Below are 20,010 nucleotides of genomic sequence, written 5' to 3'. Positions count from 1 at the left end.
GCTATTGAACAATTGTTTATTTTTATAGAGTAAAAACCTGTCTGCAGAGGGTCGGCCCACTTGAAGTACACCATGCTGTTCAACTGCCTTATTTAGAAACAATATCTGGCTTTATTATTCCAGAGGTCGGAAGAAGTAACTAATGTAATCAAAACTTTACAGCAATATGTAGGTAATATGTACTGTTTGAAATCTCAAATTAGCTCTGGACCTTACACCGATGTGGTTATTGCAACTGCCCAGGCTCCTGTGTATAATCCTTGTTCGGAGTCATTATTTTGTGTTTTATCACAAGGCATGGCTGCCATAGCCCCATACAAGCCACCCTGATCTCACAAGCTCACAGATCAGGATGATTTGTACGAGGCTAAGGCTGCCATACATTGCTCTGTATTATCAATCTGTACAACAATTCAGTCAAACTGCACATTTATGAACTACAGGATATATTGGCCTAGCTGCCCAACATTTTTTATGTTCTAGATCAGGTTTATCTTGTAGTGTTTTCAAATAGTACAGCTTACATATTGTCATCATACTGTATGTAGGTCAATTGAGAGAAAGATAAATGCATAACCCTCCTTCTAGCACTCTCAAACATACTGACAAAAAGTGAGAACATCTGAAAAATCCACCCCCTTATCCACTGGTCTCAACATCCAGTTCACATCCCTTTATCTTAAAAAAAGAAAATATCCCATTAAAAATCTGAATCGCCCCAAGAGGTATGATTTTATGGACAATCCTCCAAACTGCAAGTGCTGGACAATAGACAGTGCTCAATAGACTTCCCCAAGCATGGGGAAAGGGACAAACATTGCAAGCTTAAAGCACCGATGCGGTTTATTACAAATGCTGGAATTGGATCACTAGGAATTCTTCCAGAAGCTTAGTAGATTGGTTTTAAGGCCTGGAGTAACTTCACTACTTTTCATCTAACTTCTTCCAACAAGTGAATTTGTTTCCTTCAACCTCATGTAAACTTAGCGGTTGGACTTAAAATAAATCTATGAATGTATACTCAAACCTAGTTGTGCAGAATATTATCTCTGATGGCTGAAGATTTTTCCCAAGTTATACAGCCCTTACTCTCCCCAACATATTGCCACTTCAACAAATTGATGTTCTTTTTTTCAGGACAAGCTTACGTTAGAATCACTTGTGTGCCAGGCTACTACAATGTCAATACAGCTGGTGAATGATACTATTATTCACTGAAGTTACATTAGTGGGACTGAAAAACAAAAAACACCAGCATCTTTGTTTCGAGTTGAGCACACCAGATTGTTTTTTCAGATGCAACACCATACAAGGGCCAAGCATGCCAATAGACCATCAGGCAAAGCAAGATTGTCTGCTAGAAAAATGTCAACATACATCTGTAACACTTGTTGAATTGCAAATTGTTTTGAAACAAACAGAATAAGTAGCCCAATGCTCCCAGTCGTATTCCATACTGGGGACAAGATCAATCTGGTTACACAGCAGTCTAGGCCAGAAGCAGCCATCTTCTCTTGCAGGGCAAACATTTAGAGGTCAACAATGATTTAATACCATAGACACTTGTTAAGCGGCTAGTTAAAACATGGCAGTTATTTCATATTCAAGCGCTGGGGAGATGAAGGCTAGCTAGACATTTCTAATGACTGATGCTCCAAGTTCAGCCATGATTGTTGCAGAAAAGCCTCCTTTGACGACATTGACTACACTAAAAAGAGCAATAGTCACCAACACTACATTTAACAAAAATATGCCAGAGCAAATATGTGCAGCACACCCCATCACAAGGACTGCAGTCCTTCCCAACATGACCTGTAGTTGGTGACCAGCATTAGCAGGTGTTGGGAACCACAGGGCATGCTTAGGGGTAGAGAAAACATCCCAAAACCTCTGAATCAATTCATTCATATGCATTTCTAAAACCAGAAGTTAAGTGGCAACCACAAAATATCTTTGGTGCAGAAATAACAGCGTGATGCAGTAGAAATACATTCATTCAATATTCAGTAAGATTATAAAACAAATGATCCCGATTAGTGAAAACGCTCCAAAATGTTTTCAGGATGTCTGACCTACTCCGATCTTGTATAAATAGCTTAAAGGTCTGAACTGACTACCTTAATTAGAAAGCAGGAGCTCTACAACAACAAAAGTGAGCCTATGATGTAAACCACTTATCTACTTGATGTACCCCAAGAACATTTACATTTTAGTCTTTTAGCAGGAACACTGAAACAATAGTTTAAGAAACTTGGCAAAGTACAGCAGAACGTCAAAACACGGGATAAACGGCTAAGAAATAGACTAGGAAAATATAAAAAACAAAAACTGTGACCCGACAGGCTATGTAGGATTTTAGTGCTCCTAAGGTACATTGCAGGATATATCCCCAAAAAATAAAGCTATTTTTCAGTGATCAAAGTACTCACAGTATCAGCGGGATTCTGCATACATCTTTACACAACAGAACATTATCAAATACAATTTTAGTAAGAAAGGAACTCAAATAGATGCAAAAATACTGAATAATTCCACTGGAGTACAATATTTACACAAGTTCTTGTCACTCTGATTACTGTATAATATCAAACAATGCTCAAATTCTCAAAAGCACATTATAATCCTTTGTTGTATTTTTGGGAGAAAAAAAATGAAATTGGTAAAGAAACTGCATTCACACCCGTTGAAATCAAGCAGTCAACCCCAGTGCTGGTGGGAAATTTACAGAGTATGTTGTCAATCTTTTTGACAAATATTTCTGGACCATGAAGGGCTACGATTCTTGGTGGATCCATCTCTCTGGTACACTACGCGGCCACTTTGTTATCCTTCTGGAATAAAGCAAAACATGTTTAGACTTGAACACGCATCCAGCCTTCAATAATATCGAAACAGTCTTGCATCATATTGAACTTTACTTGCATTATAAGTGTGATGTTGGGTTGTCCTGTCCTTTGTTGCGAGTGTGTGCTTATGTACATTTAACTTTGGAATAATAAAATCACCAATATTTTTACATGTGGTGTAAGGAATGATTTACCCTGTATTCATATTCAACGAACTCCCGGCCACCTCTGCTGCTTCCTCGGAATCCTCCCCTGAAGCCGGGTGGGGCCCCGCGGGGGGGTCCAAAGGAACCTCTGCTCATGGCACGCCCTCTGCCCCCACGGAAGCCCACGCCGCCACGACTTCCTCTGAAGCCTCCTCGGCCTCGGTTGTGCCTCAGTGGAATGCCAAAGGTCTCCGAATTCATCCTCCTCTCCTCAGCCCAAGTCTGCCTTCTTGGGAATCCTGAACCGCCAGATCGCTCCGCTGCTTTCCTGTAAATACAAAATGAGACCTTTAATGCCAAAGACTAACCTAACCGACATGCTTTGGATTTCAATTAGTATGAGACACTATCAATACCACAAAGCACAAATAAAAATAGAAAAATTGTTTAAGAGAGCAAAAGGGACATGCCTTGTATCATCAGAAGATATGTTATCAAAGAAGGACTTAGTCTTGTCGTAGTAAACGTTGGCCACCACAGGTTCCTCTTCCTCAGCATTGCCTTCACTGTTCTGGGTCTCCACTCCAGAATCTGCCTTCTCATCTCCATTAAGAGCCTTCTCTGGTTTATCAGGCTTGTCATCTATGTTAGACAATTAAAAAAGGGGTACAACATTTCTTCATAAACTTGGATTAAGATAAGAGGATAAAAAGAGTACACAAAAATTGACAAGTTCCAAGTCAACAGTGGCAGCCTGGGAATTTAGGTAGGAACCCAGGCTAGGCCATGACATTACTGCTGCATGGAACATGCTATAATAATTACAAATAGTACCTTTCAGTTTGAGTTTGCTCTGAAACTCTTTTTCAATCTCCTCCTTGTTGAACTGAGCGTTGGCAGTCTCAAAGTCAAAGTCTTGATCAAACTTCATGGGACCGTCCCTGTGTGGGTTGAAACGGCCTCTTCCACGGTGACCACCTCCACGACCACGGCGCTGAGGGGGAGGACCACCGGCTGGGAAGACAAGACAGCAGAGTCAGACAAACAATAGCAAAGTAACCTTTAAATTATATTTAGTTTGAATGCATATAGATCTTATTTTGACAGAAAAACATGGGCACATTAACACTAGTAAGCCAGTGTACAACAGAAGCTAGGGCGAGAGCTTAAAACAGGTTAACAAGTACACTGGTATTTCATGAGAACCGACTCACCACATTGACGGTGATTCCGGTTGTCGCCACCACCTTGCTCGGAATCTGTTCTGGGTATTTTCTGAACCTCAGGGCCTAAAAAAAGGCACAAAATAAAAGGGCCAAACTCACAATTATTTTGGCATATCAGTCAAGAGCAACAATATTCTAAACTAGAAAGCCATATGGCCAGGTTCTTCACTTAGAGAGATAGGCAATCAAGCAATTGTTCTAAACAGGCAATGTAGACTAGTCTGTGTGACAGCAGTGTATTGTGGACATTCAGGCCAAGCCTGGCTACAGCCTCCCCTGCCAGCCTCACCCCTCCTCTGTTCCAGGATGTCTGGAGGCTTCTGGTTGCCCAGGGTAGTGATGGGCCTGGCTGATGGGCCAGCTGGGCTCCTTTGTCCCACTGGTGCAGGTGCAGCAGGGGCAGTGGTGGGGGAAGTCTGCACTGCCTGCTCCAAGGAAGGGCTCTTCCTCAGAGTGTCCAGCTGGGGACTGGTGCGACCTAGAGGACAAGGCAGGGGTTAGCCCAAGATGTACTGTTTACCTCTTGGGGCTAGAGGGCAGTATTTTCACATCCGGATGAAAAGCATGCCCAGAGTAAACTGCCTGCTACTAAGGCCCAGAAGCTAGGATATGCATATTATTAGTAGAGTTGGATAGAAAACACTGAAGTTTCTAAAACTGTTTGAATGATGTCTGAGTATAGCAGAACTCATATGGCAGGCAAAAACCTGAGAAAAATCCAACCAGGAAGTGGGAAATCTGAGGTTTGTAGTTTTTCAAGTGATTGCCTATCCAATATCCTGTGTAAATGGGGTCAGATTGCACTTCCTAAGGCTTCCAGTAGATGTTAACAGTCTTTAGAAAGTTGTTTCAGGCCTCTATTGTGAAAGGAGAGAGAATAAGAGCACAGAGTTGTTTATCACGCGTGGCGTGAGCTCCGTTCCCTGTCTAATGACAATGGAATTGTCCGGTTGGAATATTATTGAAGATTTATGATAAAAACATCCTAAAGATTTTTCTTTAATGGAACCTTTTTGACTTTGTCTGGACTTAGTGCCCGTTCTTTGTGCATTTGGATTTGTGAACTAAACGCGAACAAAAAGGAGGTATTTGGACATAAAGATGGACTTATCAAACAAAACAAACATTTATTGTGGAACTGGGATTCCTGGTAGTGCATTCCGGTGAAGATCAAAAGGTAAGTGAATATTTATAACTGACTTTTGTTGACTCCACAACTTGGCGGGTGTATGTATGGCTTGTTTTGGCGGCTGAGCGCTGCACTCAAGATTATCTCATGGTGTGCTTTCGCCGTAAACGCTTTTTTGAAATCTGACACAGCAGTTGCATTAAGGAGAAGTTTATCTTTAAGGAGCCAACTGTTACTCTTTAAGGTCCAAGGAAATTATGATATATTTAAAAGGTAGACTGGCTCTGGCAGCCAACACAGCCAAATTATTTTACCCCCTTTCCTCCCCAATTATTCGATCTTGGTTCATCGCTGCAGCTCCCCAATGGGCTCGGGAGAGGCGAAGTCATGCGTCCACTGAAACTCCACCTAACCGCGCACCCGCCAGCTTAACCCGGAAGCCAGCCGTACCAATGTGTCAGCCTCCCCTGCTGGAAACTGGCATAGGTGGTGAGCCTGCAGGCACCCGGCCCACCACAAAGAGTCGCTAGAGTGCAATGAGTCAAGTAAAGCCCCACTGGCCAAACCCATCCCCTAACCCGGATGACGCTGGGCTAATTACGAGCGGTCCTATCGGACTCCCGACCACGGCCGGTTGTGGCACATATGAAGCTGGGACTGTAGTAACACCTCTAGCACTCATGCAGTGCCTTAGACCTCTGCTCCACTCGGGAGCCCCAGATACTCAATTTAAACACGAAATCGATTATAAATTGCAATACGGTTCTAGAAACAAATCCCTTTACTTTCAAAATTATTCCACAACTGCAAAATATACACTTACTGTACACTTTTAACCAGCTTTATCAGTTGAAGCAAACAGTATTTTTCAGTGTCACATTTCTGGCAACCTTCTACAGTTACACACAGGTGTTTGGAGTATGCTAGATAGCTAATTAGCACAGGTAGTGCCTCTGTCTTCCATAAACACACGCTGTAACATGGAGATATGGCCATGTGGGAACACTAACCCAATAAAAAAGGTGTATCACTAACCTTTTCTTTAATTATTTTCTCACTGATATTAAAGATAAGATCCTTATGCCTCCAAAACCGTACCACAAGTGACATGTTACTGTTCAGACCGAGCGCTGGGGCTCTTAACACAACTCCCCCATATAGAAGACACCTTAGTTCAATTACTTGTGTAATGCACTGGAACAGAGTCATGATCAAAGGCAGGTTGTGTGATTATAATAATGCAAGAAGTGCAGTTCTCCACTGATGTTAACTGCAAGTAAGATACTGCATAGAACATACAATTGCATGATATTGAGAGGCAGATATGCTAAAGAAATAAGTACTAGCTCCAACAGCATTACACACTGACAATACAAGAGCTTTCAATATCATTCTTCATTTTATCTCACAGATGATAGAATGGCGAATCAACAAGATGAATGTACCAACCTCCACCGACAACTCCAAACTGCTGGGACACCAGGGGGCTGGGGTTAAACTGGCTGTAAGGGGGGACAGGAGCCCTGCCGCTAAAGGGTGCATATGAGCCCACAGACTGGAATGATGGGGGTGGAGCATTGGTGGATCCAATAGAGGACTGGGGAAAACAAAATGTTAAACAACCATATACAGAACTATTAAATATGTAAACAGCAAATACATTTGCCACTGAATCATTGACTAGATCAATGTCCTGCTTACTTGAACAATGGCAGGGTCCTGAGGCAGGGAGCTGGTGGCTTTTGGTGGCTCGCAAACAGTCAGGTCCTTGATGTCACTCCCTCTGAAGATTATGTACTCGAAGACTTCATCCCGTGGTGGAATTGGCCTGTCAGTAGGGCGGTCCTCAGTGCCAAAGGAGCGGACTGTTTGGATAAACAAATGCAGAGACAAATTACATTGATTTCCTGCCAGATCATCCACCATTCATTGTACAGTCTAGTATTGACAAAATGAAACGCCGTACAGAACGTAAACAAAGGACGCAAGTGAGCGCATGCACATACCAGTGCAAACAGGCAGCTAGCTAGCTGCCACCGGAGGAACAACAATAGAACGGTCGCTAGTTAGCTAACTTGCACTTTCTAGCCATCAAATTAAGGTCAACATCGTTAGCATTTTATCTAGCCGATTTCCCGTCCACATTAACCGCTAACGTTTACTATCTAATCGTGCAAGTTAGCTGAAGTGATAAACCGGTCAGCTAAACAATGCACCAACAAAGCATGAATGAAACAGGCCAGAGCGTTTGCAGTGAAACGAGCTAGTTAAATTAGCTCTGCTAACTTAAACTAGCCTGCCACACGCATGATTACGCATTTGACAAAGCTAGCTACTAGCCATGCTAACTAGCATTGTGAACAATTTGACAGTGACAGACTAAATGCCTGCACCTCATTGCTAGTTAAAAAACGATGTTTTCAATTTATCGACTTATTTGATTGCAAGGTATACGTTTTAGCTTACCTTTGGCGAGGGCAACAGTCGAATTTTCGGTGTCAATTGTGTATAAAATCCCCTCATAGCGAATCTCGGCCTTCGAGATTAGGCTAATTTTACTCCCGATGTAGGGTGTCCCTCCACTCATACCGTCTTCCTTTTTATTTGAGTGTGGGAAATAAATATATATCTTCCAAAAGTATATGGAAAGTAGCTAGCTACGTTATTTAGTCCTGTTTGCACACTTCTAACAAAGATTATTGCTCGTTCGTTCTTCCACCAATTTGCTAGCACAACGACATGGCCGTTTTCTTATGATGCCTTGCCTCACCGCAAAGAATGGTGGGAAATCGTCTCTGTCAACCGTAGATATCGCGAGTTTTCACGGGATCATTGCTACCTTTCAAAGATTACTGATCTAAGGTTAGTTTTGTGTTTCTCTCCCTTCTGGATACTTTCTGGGATTGGGAGAGGGCAAACTGATCCCAGATCTGAGACTGCCAACTACAGTTTATGTACATTTTCCATCGCTGCCACTGGATACCTTATCGCCCATCTCTCTCGCCCACCCCGTATGCATAAAAATACATAAAAAGACAACGTTTGTTTAATTAAGCAGTTTCCACACATGTATCATGTATTTTAATGTAATCTGCAATAAATGCAAGGGTGCAGTTGCAATCTGCTTCATCTAACAAAATGTCCTTCCAGCAATTCTAACAAACCAGCAGCCAGCCAGCCAAAGCTAGCCGAAGCAACAAACCTTGATAGGTGAAATTAGGTGAAGGTGAAATTATTTGGTGCGGAAACTACTAAGTATTTCCAGTCGTCTCTTTGGCAAGTGTCAAAATAAAATCTCTATGACAAATAAAATATGTCCTAGGGACCATATGCTACTCTCCCAGACTAAAGCCTATTTTCATTGCCATAATAAAATGTGAGGTTTCTGAGTTTCTGTGAGAACTCCCACTTTATTACGTGCTGAAATGTAACGTGCTAAACAATTTCCTTACAGTATTTTGTTTGGAAATACATTTATTAATCAATGAAATTTGAAAAAAACTATTGGCTCTTTGACGTCAGATTAATTCCCACAATGCCTAGTAACACGCTTGCGCATTTCACTCATTTACACTTTTTTTAGACAGCGATCTATGATCAAAGATGGCGAGCACCTCCGACCCACTGGAAGATATGCTATTTTCTGAGGTGGATGAAAAAGCTGTGAGCGATTTAGTGGGCTCTTTGGAGTCACAACTTGTTGGACAAAGCAACCCTGCAGATACTCAGTCGGAAAACAGAGGTGCTGGGTGTACATTCACTGCAAACCATCACTTAGGGAAAACGCTACCAGCCCAAGTGGGTACTACACTAGTACAGCAGCAACAAGGACAACATAAAGCTGGGATGCACCAGGAGAAAAACTCTAAAGAAATTAGCTTAGAGAAAACTGTTACATCTTCTTCGCTGAGTTCTATTCCGTCCTTTGAGGAAGCTTCCACCACTTCAGGGACTGGAGTAAACGCTACCAAGAGCGGTTTGCAATCACATGGAACATCGTCTATCACAACACTACCTGCATTTGGTGGTGTAGCAACTTCTCCGCTTGTCAACAGCATCAGCAGCACCACTACCAGCCGAGGTTCCGCTCTGGCTTCAGGTCAGACATCAACAGACATTGTCGATCATCCAAGAAAACGTATAACTGCATCGTTACGGAGTGCATCCGCGGGAATACAGAGTTTGAACGGTACCGGAGGAGCGGTAACGTCAAGGAATAATCCCCCTGCGGCGGGAACTGCTGCGTTGATTAGCAGTGCAAGTGCAGCAAACTCAAGTCGGACCGTTGACGTTACATCTTGTGTAAATACGACGAATTTCACTTTATCTAACTCCAGAATTTCTTCAACTCAATCAGCGATTCCCCTGGATAAGGGGACTCCTACTATTGCTTTGCAAAGACTACCAAATCACATTGTAGCGAGCATCGCACATAATGGAAATGGCACTACCGTCTCGGCCTTGGTTAAACAAGGCGCGATAGGACCGATCACCTGTGCAGCAGCTTCGCAAGTGAACCACAAAAAAGAGGGTTCTGAAGCGAAGTCGGGCGCTCCCGTACAGTCCAAAATAGTCATGTCCAGTCCGTTAGGTGTTGTCAATTCCGTAATAAACTCTGTTTACTCTCCCTCTGCTGTTTCCAACATAGCAGCGGCGACTACAGCAAGTCATGTCATGGCAAAGCCTGCTGTCAATATTGTTGGACAAACAACAACTGTTGGAATGGTAAGGCCAGCGTCACCGGCTGTGGCCACAGCTACACAGCCTCTGCTTCGACCGGGAGTCCCAGCGGCTCAAAGGACTGTAGCCCCCCAGCTGATTGTCAGACCCCCCCAACAACCACAGACGACCATTCAACTGCCTCCTGGGTTTACCATCCCACCGGGTAAGGTGTTAGAAGGATGAATTGCTCTTCTCTTCAAATCAGAGCGGGGAAATCTGCTCAGATCAAAACAATGAAACTGGGCAGGTCTTTTTGAGAGCCCTGTGCTTTGTCATTACATCAATTGTGTACTTTAATGTAAAACATTACCTGGACATGTGATGTGTTCCTTCATCATTTCCCTGTTCACTTCCTGAAGATTCCCAAAGACGCAGCAGATTCTGAATGTGCTTTGGGCAAAGTAGCATTCATTTGATAAAACACCTGTCAATACAGATTACATCTGTAAATTCTATACAGCTTAAAGGAGAAGTCGTTTTTACAACAAAATCTCTATTTCTGATGTAAATGTCATCTTATAGAAGGGCCCAGACACCTTTTGTGTGATTTCACATGTTTTTGAGAAACTTGCCCCACCAGCAAATCTCTTCTCCTCGTTGTGTAGTATAGGGGCCCTGAAAAAACACGAACAAAGGCTCCAAAAACAAATGCTTCCTTTTTTGTCAGTATAGTGATGCAGGTCTTTTAGATATTTTGCATATGCAATTGTGCCATTCCGAACTTTGTCCGCAACATTATAGACGCTTTGTTGTGGCTCGAGCGATACATTTCTGTCCATTTTACAGGTAACTGCCAAAATAAAGGAAACACTTGAGTAAATGATGGGTACAAAGTATCCAAAGAATCTATGCCAAGGCACACTGAAGCTGTTCTTGCGTCTCGTGGTGTCCCAACGTGCTATTAAAATGCTTTATGTTGGTGTTTCCTTTATTTTGGCAGAGACCTGTAGCAGAAGGCTACATGGAGAATGGAACAGCTGGATAGGGGAAACAGCTCAAGTTGTGCAAAAGGGAATATAACATTGCGGATAAAGTTTGGAATGACAATTTGTGTATAACATCTAAAGAACTGCGTCACTATACTGAGAACTTTTTTTTTTCTAAGAGGATGTATTTGCTTGTTTCTGGAGCCTTTGTTCATGCTTTTTCAGGGGCCCCATATTACACAACAGATGAGAAAGTGATTTGTTGTTGGCTGTAAGTTTCTCAAACATGTGAAATCACAAAGGTTGTCTGGACCCTACAACGTCCAATTTCCATTTAAAAATAAGATTTGGTTGTAAAAAAATAAAAAAAATAAAAAATATCCTTTACATCTGTATTGATTTTAGGTTAATTCTGTATCATGTTGTAGAAATATCTGAAATTGAATAAAGTTATTACATGATTCATGACACCCATTATCAACACAACACAAAGATCACAACCAAGACTGCATGTGAGCAAGATGTTTGCTGCTCAGTTGGTATGGTGACAAAAATGCCTACTGGTATACTGAATATAATATACAGTATATTTCAATGGCATTGACAATATGACAGAACACAGTACACAATGGCATGCATCATTCCAGTTCTAAGAAAGTTCCACGCATCTGTTAGATTTTTCTGACATCACAAGCGTTCACATACAGTGGGGCAAAAAAGTATTTAGTCAGCCACCAATTGTGCAAGTTCTCCCACTTACAAATATGAGAGAGGCCTGTAAGTTTCATCATAGGTACACTTCAACTATGACTGACAAAATGAGAAAAAAAAAATCCAGAAAATCACATTGTACGATTTTTAATGAATTTATTTGCAAATTATGGTGGAAAATAAGTATTTGGTCAATAACAAAAGTTTATCTCAATACTTTGTTATATACCCTTTGTTGGCAATGACAGAGGTCAAACGTTTTCTCTAAGTCTTCACAAGGTTTTCACACACTGTTGCTGGTATTTTGGCCCATTCCTCCATGCAGATCTCCTCTAGAGCAGTGATGTTTTGGGGCTGTTGCTGGGCAACACGGACTTTCAACTCCCTCCAAAGATTTTCTATGGGGTTGAGATCTGGAGACTGGCTAGGCCACTCCAGGACCTTGAAATGCTTCTTACGAAGCCACTCCTTCGTTGCCCGGGCGGTGTGTTTGGGATCATTGTCATGCTGAAAGACCCAGCCACGTTTCATCTTCAATGCCCTTGCTGATGGAAGGAGGTTTTCACTCAAAATCTCACGATACATGGCCCCATTCATTCCTTTACATGGATCAGTCGTCCTGGTCCCTTTGCAGAAAAACAGCCACAAGGCATGATGTTTCCACCCCCATGTTTCACAGTAGGTATGGTGTTCTTTGGATGCAACTCAGCATTCTTTGTCCTCCAAACACAACGAGTTGAGTTTTTACCAAAAAGTTATATTTTGGTTTGATCTGACCATATGACATTCTCCCAATCTTCTTCTGGATCCTCCAAATGCTCTCTAGCAAACTTCAGACGGGCCTGGACATGTACTGGCTTAAGCAGGGGGACACGTCTGGCACTGCAGGATTTGAGCCCCTGGCGGCGTAGTGTGTTACTGATGGTAGGCTTTGTTACTTTGGTCCTAGCTCTCTGCAGGTCATTCACTAGGTCCCCCCGTGTGGTTCTGGGATTTTTGCTCACCGTTCTTGTGATCATTTTGACCACACGGGGTGAGATCTTGCGTGGAGCCCCAGATCGAGGGAGATTATCAGTGGTCTTGTATGTCTTCCATTTCCTAATAATTGCTCCCACAGTTGATTTCTTCAAACCAAGCTGCTTACCTATTGCAGATTCAGTCTTCCCAGCCTGGTGCAGGTCTACAATTTTGTTTCTGGTGTCCTTTGACAGCTCTTTTGTCTTGGCCATAGTGGAGTTTGGATTGTGACTGTTTGAGGTTGTGGACAGGTGTCTTTTATACTGATAACAAGTTCAAACAGGTGCCATTAATACAGGTAACGAGTGGAGGACAGAGGAGCCTCTTAAAGAAGAAGTTACAGGTCTGTGAGAGTCAGAAATCTTGCTTGTTTGTAGGTGACCAAATACTTATTTTCCACCATAATTTGCAAATAAATTCATTAAAAATCATACAATGTGATTTTCTGGATTTTTTTCCTTCTCATTTTGTCTGTCATAGTTGAAGTGTACCTATGATGAAAATTACAGGCCTCCCTCATCTTTTTAAGTGGGAGAACTTGCACAATTGGTGGCTGACTAAATACTTTTTTGCCCCACTGTATTTTGCCAATGGGCAAGTTTAATGAAATGGCAGGACATAAAAAACACCAGACATGATCTCCTCTATTGGTATTTATCTTTCAAAGTTGTTACAATGAGCTGCATGAGGCACGTGAAAGAGCAACTCAAGTTCTTCAAGAAAAAATATCACTGTGTTGGCCCAGCAGATGGATAGGCCTACTCATGCATTTTGTATGCACTCATTATTTTTTATATATTTTTTTAATTCACCTTTATTTAACCAGGTAGGCCAGTTGAGAACAAGTTCTCATTTACAACTGCGACCTGGCCAAGATAAAGCAAAGCAGTGCGACAAAACCAACACAGAGTTACACATAAACAAATGTGCAGTCAATAACACAAAATAAAATAAAAATAGAAACGTCTATGTACAATAATTACAATTTAGCATTAATACTGGAGTGATAGATGTGCAGATGATGAATGTGCAAGTAGCGATACTTGGTTGCAAAAGAACAAGAGGGTAAGTAATAATATGGGGATGAGGTCGGGTGTGCTATTTACAGATTGGCTGTGTACAGGTACAGTGATCGGTAAGCTGCTCAAACAGCTGATGCTTAAAGTTAGGGAGGGAGATATAAGACTCCAGCTTCAGAGATTTTTGCAATTGGTTCCAGTCATTGGCAACAGAGACCTGGAAGGAAAGACGGCCAAAGGAAGTGTTGGCTTTGGGGATGACCAGTGCAATATACCTGCCGGAGTGTGTGCTATGGGTGGGTGTTGCTATGGTGACCAGTGAGCAGAGATAAGGCGGGGCTTTACCTAGCAAACACTTATAGATGACCTGGAGCCAGTGGGTTTGGCGATGGATACGTAGTGAGGGCCAGCCAATGAGAGCATACAGGTCGCAGTGGTGTGTAGTATTTGGGGCTTTTGGTGATAAAACGGATGGCACTGTGATAGACTACATCCAGTTTGCTGAGTAGAGTGTTGGGGGCTATTTTGTAAATGACATCGCCGAAGTCAAGGATTGGTAGGATGGTCATTTTTACGAGGATATGTTTGGCGGCATGAGTGAAGGAGGCTTTGTTGCGAAATAGGAAGCCAATTCTAGATTTAATTTTGGATTGGAGATGCTTAATGTGAGTCTGGAAGGAGAGTTTACAGTCTAACCAGACACCTAGGTATTTATAGTTGTCCACATATTGTAAGTCAGAACCGTCCAGAGCAGAGATGCTAGTCGGGCGGGCAGGTGTGGGCAACGATCGGTTGAAGAGCATGCATTTAGTTTTACTTGTATTTAAGAGCAGTTGGAGGCCACGGAAGGAGAGTTGTATGTCATTGAAGCTCTTTGGAGGTTAGTTAAGTGTCCAAAGAAGGGCCAGATGTATACAGAATGGTATCGTCTGCGTGGAGGTGGATCAGAGAATCACCAGCAGCAAGAGCAACATACAGTCTAGCCAGACACCTAGGTATTTGTAGTTGTCCACATATTCTAGGTCAGAACCATCCAGAGTAGTGATGCTAGTCGGGCGGGAGGGTGTGGGCAGCAATCGGTTGAAGAGCATGCACTTAAGAAGAGCATGCACTTAACTTGTCTTAAAAACTTTGACTCAGTAGAGAATGCTGCTCAAAAACTTTGACTCAGTAGAGAATAAGAATAGGGACTTTAAAAAAATATATGAAAATGATCGACACCGACAATACTGATCACTTATTGCAGGCATTTTGCTGATATTTTGCTAGTAGCCTATATTAGAGAAATGTGAAGTTTGAAATTAAATAAGTTTACTAATATGGGTGATTGTTAATGGGACAATTGATGGCTACAACCATCAAACTAGTAGTAGTATAGAGGATGATTTAAAAAAACTGACGCATATTAATTTTATTAACTTATAGGTTTATTTATCGTTATTGCATCAATTCAGGCAATTTATTGCAATATGGATTTTTGTCCATATCACCCAGCTCTAGTGGAGATTAGACTTGCCACTGTCATATAATGCTCTCAAAGTTACACATTTTAAAATAAACAAATACAACACTATCTGGTATCCCATCCAGGGACTGACCAGGACCAACCCTGCTTAGCTTAAGAGGCAAACCAGCAGGGAGATGCAGGCTGGTATGTTGCAGTTTCAGTTGTTCCTCCGCAGAGATCTACACATTTTAAGTCACATAGGGCCTACTTGTGTCTGGACATTACTCTTATAGCATACCCATTAGCCTACCCAAAATGTTCAGTGATTAAAGTAGCTTTTGTGTTTTAGTGAAAACATTGTAATGTAATATAGTTACATTTTCTCTGAGTTAATCTAGAGGAGGCTAATGGAAATCTGTTTGAGGCGTTTATGTTCAGTAACAGATACACTGTGTAATAAAAGCTCTATCATTTCTCATTCTATTTGATGCTGATGTAAATGGAATGTACTGCTCTCATGGGCAGATTGAACATGGCATTAAGAAATCAGAATGAACATCAGAATTGATTCTACTGTTTCATAAATCCAACGTGATCTCCTTGTCACTTTCTAGGGTCACTATGTGACTGTAATAGGTGCATTTCATTGACAGCCAGCCCAGGTGCCTTTTATGTCAGTGTAATGACTTTGACTGAGTATATTGTGTGTGATTGCTCTGTCTGCACTCTAGGAATGGTGTTGGTGCGCACTGAGATGGGTCAGCTGGTGATGGTCCCACAGCAGGCCCTTGCCCAGGCACAGGCCCAAGCCCAGGCCCAGGCCCAGAACAACATCTCCCCCCGAACTGCCACCCCCACTGCAGGGGCCACCTTCAGAGCAACTACCCTACAGGTAAGAGTTACTACCCCACTGTCACTACCACAGTGTGACATGCCCTTAGTTGTTCAGTGAATCAGTTACACAGAGGGATATATTAATTCAAAAAGATGGATTTAGTTCATTACATTGAAAAAAAACAGTTGCTGAATGTATATAGCCGCTGGCTTTTGGGAAACTCATCATTTGATATTCCTTATGATGGAAAGGCCTGCATTGCATTGGATGTTGAAGTGGTAATCTATTTCATAGAAGACTAATCTACACACTGGGCTGCTCTAGGTAGCTAGGTTCTACCATTAGGTATAGTAGTAAATAATTTGACTGTCAAATATATGCAGACACATTCCCTGAGGATATCAAAAGAGATGAAGTGGTTATAGCCTGCCACCTAACTGTCTCTCTGTAGTCTCACTTTACATTACTGAAGCCTCTGAGACAATTGGAAGAGATTTATAGTAAACAAAATATAATCTACCTGATTTACATTATGTCAGTTTAGACATGTTACATTTGTCCGTTTTTTTTTTTTAAATCAAGCTTTTATCCAGACTGGTCTGTATTTTACCCAAATATTTTACATTAGTATTGTGTTTTTATGTGTAATTATATAGTATTATTTTGATAGAGCAGTAGATCTGGATTAAGATCCTTATTTTAATGACTCTTCTGGGTCTCCTATTTTCAAATTTAAAGAGCTGCTAAATAGTACCCGCAAAACACCAGTCTCAACGTCAACACTGAAGAGGCAACTCCGGGATGCTGGCCTTCTAGGCAGAGTTGCAAAGAAAAAGCCATATCTTAGACTGGCCAATAAAAATAAAAGATTAAGATGGGCAAAATAACAGAGACACTGGGCAGAGGAACTCTGCCTAGAAGGCCAGCATCCCAGAGTCGCCTCGTCACTGTTGACGTTGAGACTGGTGTTTTGTGGGTAATAGAACTGTTTGGCCATAATGACCATCGTTATGTTTGGAGGAAAAAGGGGGAGGCTTGCAAGCCGAAGAACACCATCCCAACCGTGAAGCACATTGATTCACATTGTTGTGGGGGTGCTTTGCTGCAGGAGGGACTGGTGCAATTCACAAAATAGATGGCATCATGAGGATGGAACATTTTATGGATATATTGAAGCAACATCTCAAGACATCAGTCAGGAAGTTAAAAACAAGGACATTTCTAATTGACCCCAAACTTTTGAATGGTAGTGAAGCTGATATGGCTGACTTGCATAAACAAATGTGGTTTCTACTGACAATTGAGATGTACAAACTATGGCATAAGGGAATGATAAGCGGATAAGAGGCAATCCGTTATTTCGATTAAGACATTAATGAGCGAGCTAAGACGACCATAGTCAATATAACTATTTGTTCATCACTTTTGATATGTACAGCGTCAGAATTAAGAACATAGGCCTTTCTTACAGTATTCTCCCTGTACACCAAGTCAGAACCGTAGGATAAATGAAGGGGGCATATATGCAGACAATGAAATCTCTTACAATATTCAAGGATATTTCTCAAAGACAGGCTATAGGCTACATGTTTTAGGGTGAGGCACACTGTCTGCTAGCAGCTTAATACACAACATACACTTAGTATTACTTTCTTAGCTACAGTATACATATCTCGCTGTCATATTACATAATTTATGCAGCAGCATACAAGACATTTTTGGACTCACCATTGTTGTGCTGCTCACTTGAACAGGAAGGTGGCGCAGCGGTCCTTCTTGTGGGCAAATTTTGTCATAAAACTTTGTCATCAAAGTCTGGCATTCTCTGGATTTATGGTGCTTTTAAGACAACTGAGAACTCTGGAAAAAAAACCAAGGTTGAATCATTACGTCAGTGATCTTAAGGTCGGAGCTCTAGAAAGAGACCCAGTTTCCCGACTTGGAATTCCGAGTTGGATGACCGTTGAAAACACATTTTCCCAGTCTGAGCTCGTTTTTTTCTGAGTTCCCAGTTGTCTTGAGATTTCCCAGTTCCGAGTTTCCAGTTGTTTTGAACGCGGCAGAAGTCATGCTGCTGAATTGACAGCATGACCAATGTATTCAGCCTCTTCTGGCCCATGGTATTGCGTGTGAATATATATTTTTTTAATCTTGGAAATTAGACCCTTAAACCCAGACTTGGACCACAAATTTGACATGTGCAGGTATCCACTGATTTCTTACAAACCACTCATTGTTGAATTTGCGATTTCTAACTTGTTGTGTAATATTTTTGTCCAATGGCCGATAAGCACCGATACATTTGATCTATAATTCCTCTTCATATGACAATGATTGAAAAGGATTTGCCAGTAGATTGTCGATGTGATTCATGATGATGACTGCTTGTCTAGCTTGCCAGCTAAGATTTTGAAAGTATGATTTTGACATGATCATTCCAATCAAAGCTACAGTAGATACAATATAACGTGATTTGACGTAATTTTATCTGTGGCCAATGACCTTGAGCCTTCTTGGATGGGCAATTCATAATGTAAATCTATGTCAGCATTCAAGGGGGCTTGAATGCCCCCTTGAATGGCTGCCCTTCCATGACAGAAAGCTCTGAGCTAGGCTGAAACACCTGCACGTTGGAGCTGCCTTTCTCAAGAAAGCAAAAAAGAGACCATGTTTGTATGCAGATTTATTCATTTTTGACATTTTTTTTTTACATTGTTTGCAAACTGATATGTGACACGCCTTAATGCTTAAATAACATGCCAAACAGGCAGCAAATGTTTTTGTCGCTTCTGATTCATTGTGAAACTTATTGTATTGAATCCAGAATGTGGTAGTAGGACTAACATGTTTCACAACTCTTGTTGGACAACTTGTCAGTAGAGCTGTCTGCTGAACTTGACTGTGCTTGACGAAAGTTGGATTTTGTATACTCTGTTGTCAAAGTGTCTACTTTGAACAGAAAGGGTTTGTAGAATGGCAATTTGACGAACTGAAATGAGATATCAAGGGAGTTTTGCCATCAAATTCCCATATACAGTGGGGCCAAAAAGTATTTAGTCAGCCACCAATTGTGAAAGTTCTCCCACTTAAAAAGATGAGAGAGGCCTGTAATTTTCATCATAGGTACACTTCAACTATGACAGACAAAATGAGAAAAAAAATCCAGAAAATCTAATTGTAGAATTTTTTAGGAATTTATTTGCAAATTATGGTGGAAAATAAGTATTTGGTCAATAACTGTTGCAGGAATTAAATTGCTATGTTTAAATAACCAATTAAAATTAATCACTCTGTCAATTCATAAGGGGTTGTAAGACCCTTATTGGTATAAAATGGACAGAGACCAGCCTTTGAAATCAACCAGCTGCGTTTATTCTCGAGAGTACTGCTCATTACACATTTTACCACAGGTTATAAACTGAAAATGACGTCAGCGTTTTCTAAATGTTCTGTCTCTTCTTGACACTGGTAGAAAGGCTCTATAGTTCTCAAGCCTTCCCACCTCGCCTAGAGCCAAGGTTAGCCTGTGTAGATAAGCATTCTAGCCAGTCTGGCGATATAGTTCATTCATTTCTACCAAGGAACAGACAGTCATTGTTCTAATTCTTGATTATATTTACACACATTATATTCAGTACTAGGATTAAAAAGAAAATTCATACATATACAGTAACATAATAGTATTCTGATTAGTACATATACATTAACATAATAGTTTTCTGATTAGTACTTATACAGTAACATAATAGTATTCTGATTAGTCAGTCCTGATTGAAATGTATACATAATTAGTCATCATTGATAAAAATTCCCTTAACATATCCACCCTTTGATTAAATATTATACATCCAATCACACATATTAATATTGTAATATTAAAAAGCCTATTTCTATTTTTATTATAAATATTTCTTGTCATCAAAACATCACCTAAACATAACCCACTACTTGCGTTCGCATTGACTGTTTCTTAGGCCTACATCAGA

At 41.2% G+C, this 20,010-nt stretch overlaps 2 protein-coding genes across 3 annotated transcripts in view; one reads left to right on the top strand and one right to left on the bottom strand.

The window, feature by feature from the left end:
• LOC110526584 (protein LSM14 homolog A) lies at positions 1-8,132 on the bottom strand. Of its 2 annotated transcripts, none has more exons than XM_021607679.2 (9): positions 7,814-8,132; positions 7,049-7,212; positions 6,797-6,944; positions 4,508-4,696; positions 4,207-4,281; positions 3,827-4,006; positions 3,463-3,634; positions 3,041-3,320; positions 1-2,831 (listed from the first exon to the last, which is right to left on the bottom strand). In XM_021607679.2, exons 1-9 carry the CDS (start codon positions 7,932-7,934, stop codon positions 2,808-2,810), a joined length of 1,353 nt encoding a protein of 450 aa, XP_021463354.1. In that variant the 5' UTR covers positions 7,935-8,132; the 3' UTR covers positions 1-2,807. The 2 variants fall into 2 exon arrangements, with proteins under 2 accessions (XP_021463354.1, XP_021463355.1); XM_021607680.2 differs by having other exon boundaries at positions 1-2,828.
• Positions 8,133-8,919: 787 nt separating this feature from the next.
• LOC110526966 (transcription initiation factor TFIID subunit 4) overlaps positions 8,920-20,010 on the top strand; it is a 111,294-nt gene continuing 100,203 nt past the window's right edge. The window contains exons 1-2 of the mRNA XM_036980974.1: positions 8,920-10,232; positions 15,921-16,081. Coding sequence (XP_036836869.1) covers positions 8,951-10,232; positions 15,921-16,081 — 1,443 coding nt within the window. The 5' untranslated portion in view covers positions 8,920-8,950. The remainder of the gene's footprint in view (positions 10,233-15,920; positions 16,082-20,010) is intronic.

This window comes from Oncorhynchus mykiss, chromosome 6 (genome assembly GCF_013265735.2).
Source record: "Oncorhynchus mykiss isolate Arlee chromosome 6, USDA_OmykA_1.1, whole genome shotgun sequence".
Classification (NCBI taxonomy): Eukaryota; Metazoa; Chordata; class Actinopteri; order Salmoniformes; family Salmonidae; genus Oncorhynchus; species Oncorhynchus mykiss.
Note: the sequence above shows the minus strand (reverse complement) of the source record. Positions and strands in the feature narration are given on the sequence as shown.

What these genes read in the sequence shown, in the direction of transcription:
- LOC110526584 (XM_021607679.2), bottom strand. Translation starts at nt 7,934, where the DNA reads ATGAGTGGAGGGACACCCTACATCGGGAGTAAAATTAGCCTAATCTCG. An exon ending in CCGGAATCACCGTCAATGTG is followed by an intron (nt 4,007 to 4,206) that starts GTGAGTCGGTTC and finishes TTGTCTTCCCAG; the next exon opens with CCGGTGGTCCTCCCCCTCAG. An exon ending in TCGTTGAATATGAATACAGG is followed by an intron (nt 2,832 to 3,040) that starts GTAAATCATTCC and finishes GCTTTATTCCAG; the next exon opens with AAGGATAACAAAGTGGCCGC.